We start from the raw sequence: 9,518 nt of genomic DNA on the forward strand, positions 1-9,518 counted from the left end.
ATATAGTCCCATCTCTGACTTGCTGAACACGGGACCTCGGGCAAGTCTCTTAGTTACTCTGAGTCTCTCTTATCAACAAATCGAGGTCTTGGTATACTCCTTGCCTGTCCCACACAACTGAGGTTATGATGAACAGGCTTTTAATATGAGAGTGTATCATGCTAAAGCAAGATGGTATTTTAGGTTGTTATTTGTGATACTATTAGAAAGATATTGTATCTTATTTTTTTCTTGTTCTTATCATTATCATCGTCATCATCCTGTCATTAAAGCATGGAGTACCTGGGAACCATTCTCTTGCACTGATCATTATACAGCGAACTGGGGAAGGCGGTAGTTTTATCTGAGACCTTATCCACAGTGGTTTGTTAGTAATGTCCAAGGTCAGTCTACATATAAGATAGTCTCCCCTGTGAGTGAGTCATCTTGGCACAAATTCCAGTTAGTTACTTCTATATTAAATAGTTGTGATAGTTCTTCAGATTTTATCTCTGCTCCCTATAACCTCCTTAAAAATATCATTGTTTTAGCAATGTGAAGTTTTTTACTGACATCTTAATATTCTTCTTACATATCATTGTATTTGGTAACTATATTACACTGTGTTGCATGTAGTGTTTATTTATCTGGTGTAAAAGAATTCTTGTCTAACATAGGAACTGTTTGTTTTTGTTTTTTTTTTTCTTTTTAGCATTACATGTATAAAACGCCTCAATACTAATGAATTATATGAATTGCTGTTTATACTCTGGACTTGATAAATCTGGTATTTTTGTTTTCCACCTTTTAACAGGTCCAACGGACCAGGCAATTGGTAACTTCACCAAGTCCAATGAGTTCTTCTGATGGCAAAGTTCTTCCCCTCAATGTACAGGTGGTCACTCAGCACATGCAGTCTGTGAAACAGACACCAAAGACTCCTCAGAACGTCCCGGCCAGCCCTGGCGGGGACCGTTCTGCCCGGCACCGCTACCCTCAGATCTTACCCAAGCCAGCCAGCACCAGTGCACTCACCATCCGCTCTCCGACTACTGTCCTCTTCACTAGTAGTCCCATCAAAACCGCCGTTGTGCCCACCTCACACATGAGTTCTCTAAATGTGGTGAAAATGACAGCGATATCCCTCACACCCAGCAGCAGCAGTGCCCCTCTGAAACATTCTGCCTCAGCAAACAGTGCTACAGGAACAACAGAAGAAGCGCGGACCATCCCACAGATCAAGAATGGTTCTGTTGTTTCACTTCAGTCTCCCGGATCCAAGACCAGCAGCACCGGGGGACCCTCTGCCGTGGAAGTCAAAATGGAGCCTGAGACGTCATCGGATGAGCCTCCGATACAGTGCCAAGAGAACTCTGACGGGACCGACATGCCCAAAACAACACCTGGTGCCCTCTCGGGACAGAAAAGTAATACAGATGGAGCAGTACAAAAACCTTCCAATGAAGGTGTCGTTGAAATAAAAGCAACTAAGATCTGTGACCAGAGGACCAAATGCAAAAATCGCTGTAATGAAATTCTACCAGGTACTTCAACAGGCAATAATCAGAACACTGTCACTCTCTCAGTTGCCACCCAGAACTTCACTTTCACCAGCACCAGCTCACCATCTAATGGTGACTCAATAAATAAAGACCCTAAATTGTGCACTAAAAGTCCAAGAAAGCGGCTCTCTTCTTCACTGCAAGAGTCCCAGGTGCCTCCTATAAAGAAACCAATTGTGGAACAGCTGTCTGCAGTTATCCCAGAAGGTCAGAAACCAGGCAGTGTTAAGAAGGACCAAAAGGTTCCACATTCAGGGAAAACAGAGAGCTCAGCAGCAGGTGCTCAGATTTCCAGCAAGGTCTCAACACATGTTAACACACACATAGTCTCAAGTCAGCCCGTGGATTCCTCTGCTCTTGTTACCAGCGATTCAGCTTTAGAACAGCAAGCCACACCATCATCATCTCCAGATATCAAAGTAAAGCTGGAAGGCAGTGTCTTTCTCTTGGACAATGATTCAAAATCAGATGGCAGCTTTAATCCAAATGAGTGGCAACAGGTCACTAAGGATTCTGAGTTTATATCTGCCGGCTGTGAACAACAGCAAGAGATCAGTGTTATGACAATTCCCGAGCACTCTGATATCAATGACTTAGAGAAGTCTGTTTGGGAATTAGAAGGAATGCCACAGGACACATATTCCCAGCAGCTGCATGGCCAGATCCAAGAATCTTCTTTGAATCAAATACAAGCACAGTCTTCAGATCAGTTACCTCTACAGTCCGAACTGAAGGAGTTTGAGCCTTCTGTTTCCCAGACAAATGAAAGCTACTTTCCTTTTGACGATGAGCTTACACAGGATAGTATTGTAGAAGAGCTGGTGCTCATGGAGCAGCAGATGTCGATGAACAACTCTCATTCTTACGGTAACTGTTTGGGAATGACCCTGCAGAGTCAGTCCGTGACTCCAGGAGCTCCAATGTCATCTCACGCCTCCAGCACCCACTTCTATCATCCAATTCATAGCAATGGCACTCCAATCCACACCCCCACCCCCACCCCCACCCCCACTCCCACCCCCACCCCCACCCCCACCCCCACATCTGAAATGATTGCTGGATCGCAGAGTCTGTCACGGGAGAGCCCTTGCTCCAGGCTGGCCCAAACAACACCTGTGGATAGTGCTTTGGGAAGTAGCCGACACACACCCATCGGTACGCCACACTCTAACTGCAGCAGCAGTGTCCCTCCCAGCCCCGTGGAATGCAGGAATCCTTTTGCATTTACCCCAATAAGCTCCAGTATGGCATACCATGATGCCAGCATTGTCTCAAGTAGTCCTGTGAAGCCGATGCAAAGACCCATGGCCACACACCCTGACAAAACCAAGCTTGAATGGATGAATAATGGGTATAGTGGGGTTGGTAATTCATCTGTTTCTGGCCATGGCATTCTCCCAAGCTATCAGGAACTCGTGGAGGACCGTTTCAGGAAACCTCACGCTTTCGCTGTGCCTGGGCAGTCCTACCAGTCTCAGTCCAGACATCATGACGGTCATTTCGGTCGTTTGACTCCTGTCTCTCCTGTGCAGCATCAAGGTGCCACTGTAAATCACACCAACAAACAGGAGGGTTTTGCAGTCCCTGCCCCTCTTGATAATAAAGGAACTAATTCATCTGCCAGCAGCAACTTCAGGTGCCGGAGTGTGAGCCCTGCTGTTCATCGCCAGCGTAATCTTAGTGGAAGCACCCTCTACCCAGTATCTAATATCCCCCGATCCAATGTGACCCCCTTTGGAAGTCCGATAACCCCCGAAGTTCATGTTTTCACAAATGTCCACACAGATGCATGTGCCAACAATATAGCTCAAAGAAGTCAATCAGTTCCATTGACAGTCATGATGCAAACAGCCTTCCCAAACGCTCTTCAAAAGCAAACGAACAGTAAGAAAATAACCAATGTTTTGTTGAGTAAACTTGATTCTGACAATGATGATGCTGTGAGAGGTTTGGGCATGAACAATCTGCCCTCGAATTACACCGCCCGGATGAATCTCACTCAGATTTTGGAAACGTCCACTGTCTTTCCGAGTGCCAATCCGCAGAATATGATCGATTCCAGCACTTCTATTTATGAATTCCAAGCACCATCTTACCTCACCAAAAGTAATAGCACCGATCAGATCAGTTTTTCTCCTGGGGATAATCAAGCACAATCAGAAATTGGAGAGCAACAGTTAGATTTCAGCAGCACTGTTAAAGACCTGTTGAGTGGAGACAGCTTGCAGACCAGCCAGCAGCTAGTAGGTCAGGTAGCATCTGACCTCACTAATCCTGCGTCTGACTTCTCTAGTGACATCAGGTTGTCTTCTGAGCTCTCAGGCAGCATCAACGATTTGAACACTCTAGACCCAAATCTACTGTTTGATCCAGGTCGTCAGCAGGGACAAGATGATGAACCTACACTGGAAGAATTAAAGAATGACCCCTTGTTTCAACAAATTTGCAGTGACTCCATGAGCTCTATGACTTCATCAGGTTTTGAATGGATAGAAAGCAAGGACCATCCTACTGTTGAAATGTTGGGTTAAATTGTGTTTTATAATATGTAGCACACTGTAACTAAAGACATATGTATTGTATTTGTCTTAATGGAAGTGCCTCCCGCAGCAGAAACACTTACTATTAATTGTGACATTTTAAAAAGAGTTTGCTGCCGAAGTGGTTTCTTCTTCAGTAGGAAATGGTTAGACTCGCCTCAGTTCTTACCAAGTTTCTGAAAAGAGTAGGCTGTAGAAAAACAAATATTAGGTTTTAAATTTTGTAATGTTCCCCATTTAATCACATTGTTTGTTAGTCAACAAAAGAATAACCAGCTTTTACAAGAGCAGTCTAGATCTTTATTTTGTATAAGTTCATTTTATTTCATCGGTTGATCTGCACAGATTTTAGAGGAAACCATTGATTTTAGATATAGGATATTTTGTTGTTGTTGGCATTATCTTTTTAAGTATGAAATCATAGCTAAGGTGAACTGTAGACAAGAAGGTCTTCCTTGAAACAGGGATAATATTCAGGTTATTATAAGTATTTAGGCTTGAAGCATAGAGCTACTGTAGAATGAAAAAATAAAATCTCTGTAGGACTTTCTGGGACTTCAGTACCATTTGCACCGCAACGAAGGGCTTAAATAGGAGGAAATAATGGAAAATTAAATATTAATATAAGGAAAGCAAAAGCTGCACTAAAATTATTAAAAGGAAAAACTAGTAGCCATTTTTATTTGTGACCTTGCATTAGTCTTCTTTTAAATGTTAGTTTTAATATGGAGCTACCACAGAGACACGCACGCATGCAGGCGCGTGCACACACACATGTAAACAAAGCAAGTAAGTAATGCGAAATGTTGTAATTTAATAGAATAAGTGCAAGCATGTTAGAAGAATATCTTGTTTTATTATCTGGTTAGTTGAGATAGGAAAATTTAGAAGGAAACTAAAAAGCATTTTCTTAGTTTCATCACAATATGTCTGTATGCACATATTAAATTCTATTTAAGATTTATTTTGAAGGTTTTTATTTATAGTATTCTTAAGTCCTCAATTTAGTGACTGGCTCCTTCACTCCTCCTGAATATAGAAATGCAGTTTGATTATGGGATCCCTTTGAAACACAAGCAAGGAGGAGAGAGATGACACAAAAAACTGAAAAGACCATAATATTTCTCCACCCAAGGTCCGAAGTCACAAATCTTTATCTCTGATAAAACAAAGGGGGGATATCTAATAGTACTTGAAGAAGAGGAGCATTTTATAACATGCTTAATTTATTTATTGTGATAACCACAATTGCAAAAAGAAGCACTCAGGATTTGTTTTAGAATGTTTCTCTCTTATAGCTCCCATTTTGTTTTGTGAATAATTATTTATGAATTTCACGCTGACACAAGTCTTCTCACTAGTTGACAGTTCCATTTAAGTGAGTTTCAAGGTTAGTTTCAAATAGACTTAAAAATTTGCCATTAAATTTTTAAAGTTGTCCTTAAAGCATTGCTCTGCTACCTTGAACCTAACTAAGCTTTCCTTTACCTTAATTAATTAGTAAGCCAATCAAAAGACTACAATCAATGAATATTTAACAAATGTGATGAAGAGATTAATTTAATAAGGTTTCATTGTTCAATAAATTTGCAAGGTAGGATATTAACATTTTGATAAATAAATGGTGCTAGGGTTGGCTCAGAGGTTTATATATTGATATGTCCTAGTTACTGACATTTGTGTGTTTGCTGTTATCCTGATTTAATGATCTGTTAGGTATTTTTTCTTGATGCTAGTTATTTCTTCACTGTACATTGAGGCACAGCACTACTGCACACCAAAGTATGCAATACCCAAAGGAAACTGTGTGATTTCTTCTAACAAATGATGGGAGCCTTTCTATATGAGACACTCTGAAAAGGAGATTTTGAGGCCATTCTAATCCCTTGTTTACATTATTAGCTTCCTACTAATATAAAAAATAATGGGAATCTTTTTTGATAAAAATATAAAGACTGGAGGATTTTTAACCCCCTGTACAGTATTGCAGCAAACACTTTAAATTTGGTTGAATTCGTCCAGCAAACTTTCTGGGGTTCATATATTGCACTAAATTTGTTGAACCTGTGGTAGGCACATCTCTTAGGATAAATGCAACCAATACAGTCCACAGATTAAACTTTTTAAATGTGTTTCATTATGAAAAGACAAAATGTCATCAAAGTGACAGATAAAATTGTCTTATGTAGCAATGTGCATTAATCTCAATGAGATATTTCTATTTCTTATTCTCTTACATGAGAATATTACAGCAGGAAGAATTAAGTTTAGTTTGCTTCACCATGTTAATACATGATCACAAAATGTGCATGAGTGTTATTGACTTATCTTGTACAGTACTAGGTATTCCTGTAACCACTTTTTTTTTTTTCTTGGCTGTATTGAAACTGGTTCAGTGTTAACCAGACAAACATAGTTATTCACAAGTTATTTACTTTTTTATGTTTACTAATTCTGCTTAGTTATTGTTGAATATGTTCCTTTCTCAGATTATTTTCATTGTTTTGATGTTTTAAACATTTTGCATACTGTTTATCATGATAAGACTTCATGAAGTAAATACTTTTGCATATCATTGCAATAAGCACTGACTTTTGAACTGAAAAGAAGGAAAGTGTTTTTTTGTGCAGTGCATCAGAGGTTCATACAAGAGTCTTGTACTATAACGTGCTTTACTACACCATAAATGACAAAAACAAGCCCTGTTTCATGTTTTCATTTAGTGCAAAAAGTCAGGATTTCCCCAGTGTTTTGTTGTCTGTTGTACCTGCTGAAACTACGGTAGTTGAATATTGCAGTAGCATTTCAGTTCTCTTTTTTTATTGAAAGTGCTCAAAAATTGTTTTTTAAATGTTTTCAAAAACAATTAAAAACATTTTATATTAAACTGACTGGATTTTAAAGTGGTTTATGGAATCTATTTTATGTAGAGCGCATGTCATTTTGTAAACAGGCCTGAAGCACTTCTTCCTTTGATCTCCTGAAAGTTGAGGAAATGGGGAGGGGGGAATCAGCATAAGGAGGAGCAGTGCTGCCAATCTAGTCTCTCTCATTAATCCAGAAGGCTATATGGATCTTATCTTGTTCATCCAAACTCTGCTGTTCACTTACGATTTTTTACTGATGAATGATACATGACAGAGTTTTATGTTGTAACAACAAGAACAGCAAATCTTTCCTTTTGTTCATTGACATAAAATGTTTGCTTTAAAATGTTAGTCTGTGGTATACCTAGATATAGGTATTTGGGGATCTTTGAATTGAAAAAGAATAGAAAATTGAGAAGCACATCTGTGTCCAAAAGCATTATAGGTGTTTCGGTGAACCAGAAATACAAAGTGATAAGTGCACTGAACTTGTAAGCCAGAACTTGAGCTCTAGGTCTGGAAGCAAGAAAGACCACCCAGAAATTTCAAATCTAAAAGAATAAGAAGCCACGGTCTGACTTGAAGTTTCCTCGCTTTTGAAACTAAGTTGCAGCAACAACCAGTGCCTACGACTGTAACTTATATTGTAGCCAGGTCTTGCCTGAGCCAGAGCCTCCTTCTTTGTGAAACAGATCTGTGTAGGTCTTCAGTAGCCCCACTCTCACCACAGGACCAGAGCCCTGAGTGTGGACAGGTGGTAGAAGCACCTGTCATAAAAAGCAAGAAGAGAGTGGAGATTGGGAAGGGAAGAGGAGAAGAGCAGGAAGACTCATAGGAGCCTGCAAACCAAAATTCTAAAGTACTTGAAGAAAATGAAAAATCCTAAGGAAGACAGTCAGCAATCACTCAAGGTAAAATAAAAGTAATGTACTGTCTGTATAGTTAAGTATTTAGGATTCTCAGTAATAAAGGGGAGTGGTATAATTTTTGTATGATCAAGAATAGGCAAACAAAACAGGAACCAGTGGATATAATTAAACCAGTGAGGCATTCTGGAGGAAAAAGTGTTACATAGTACTTGAGGTGCTTTTGGCCACAAGTGAGAGAAAACCTAACAGTGGATTAAGCCATAAAGACATTTATCTTCAGCTTAATAAGAATTTTGGTGATAAGGGTGCTGAAGGTTCATTCAGTGACTTGCTTCTCTTCTGTGTTCCATCAGCTTCAGCGTTGCTCTTCTGTGTCTGTTGCCTCATGGTCACAAGATGGGCTACCACAGCTCCAAATATTTTACCTTCCTACATCCCAAACAAGGTGGTAAGGGCAGCTCTCAACCTTTTATCAGAGAGAAAAAGAAAAACTATTTCCCAGGCTCTCCCATTACTCCCTCCCACTCTATCCCCAACATAGTCTTATTAGGAAAAAAAAAAAAAAGGTCAGAGACCTACCCTAAAACTAACTAGCTAAGATTCTTGATTCATTTTTTATAGCTATGGGAGGGGCCTATTTTCAGGAGCATGTGATTGTCCACCTAAAATAAGTCCCATAACCTAGAGAAGATACAAGGGACTTGAGATCTAGTGCCCACTCTTGAGAGAAGCTCGCAGTCTTGTGAAGAACTAATTGTGTGTTCTTTGAGAAGTGCCAAATAGAAGTATATGTGACATTCTGTCTGGAAGGAAAACGGGGAGAATTCATACTCTGAGGATCCAAGAACTGGGCAAAAGAAGGTCCTTCCTGTTAACTAGGGCAAAATGTTAACCTGTGGTTTGCCTTCCCCCTGAGAGAAAAATCAGGTATTACTGAATATCATAAATGCAAATTGCCTCAGTACCTGCTACTGTCATAGAAGACCAAAATTTTGATTTTTGTTAAGACTGTAGAGATTTATTTTGACATACATTGCTATAAATGAGTTTTAAGCAATTAGAATTACAGATTTTGTGGATGGGATAATTTATCGATAGTATATAATCTGAAATTTTTAAAAAATACGTGTATGACAGCCCTGGAGCTGTAATCTGCTCATAAGTTTAGAAAGGGAAAAACAAAAAGACTATGATTTTCTAGATCTTATGTCTAAGAAGTACTTGATTTCAGAGAGAAAGGAAAATAATTTTGTAAATACATCATGAGGATGGTATTACTACCATATATAGAATATTTTCTTGCACTAAACCATGTGCTAAATACTTCATGAATAATGACACTATAGCTAAAGATGCTTCTTCAAATTACCTGCTGTAGTAGTTTGATTTGCTGGTTTCTTTGAAATGTTCTTTCTGGCTTAAAATTAAGGTTGATTTTTGTTGAAATTTTCTTTCTATGTAACTTACCCTTATATTTCTTATACTTCCTTTGCATTTTTGTTTTGGGATTTTGCTGTATTTTGTGACTTTCCTCTAAACAATGAGTTCCTTTCGCTTCTCTCTATCCTTGGAAATATATGCCTTCATGTATTGGAAATCAAGGGAGAAGTAAGATTTAAATAGAAAAATTTATTTTGCACGTAGCCTTTCAAGCATGTCTTACCAGGTATACCTAATCATATCTACTTTAAAATCACTTTT

At 39.1% G+C, this 9,518-nt stretch overlaps 1 protein-coding gene across 2 annotated transcripts in view; it reads left to right on the forward strand.

The window, feature by feature from the left end:
• Nucleotides 1-9,314, forward strand: part of RFX7 (regulatory factor X7) — a 142,553-nt gene extending 133,239 nt beyond the window's left edge. For both annotated transcript variants that reach the window (XM_065941913.1, XM_065941914.1), the window contains one exon: nt 794-9,314. In XM_065941913.1, the coding sequence (XP_065797985.1) occupies nt 794-4,072 (3,279 nt within the window). In that variant the 3' untranslated portion in view covers nt 4,073-9,314. The remainder of the gene's footprint in view (nt 1-793) is intronic.
• The last annotated feature ends 204 nt before the right edge of the window (nt 9,315-9,518 follow it).

The sequence above is a fragment of the Muntiacus reevesi genome, chromosome 7, assembly GCF_963930625.1.
Source record: "Muntiacus reevesi chromosome 7, mMunRee1.1, whole genome shotgun sequence".
NCBI lineage: Eukaryota > Metazoa > Chordata > Mammalia > Artiodactyla > Cervidae > Muntiacus > Muntiacus reevesi.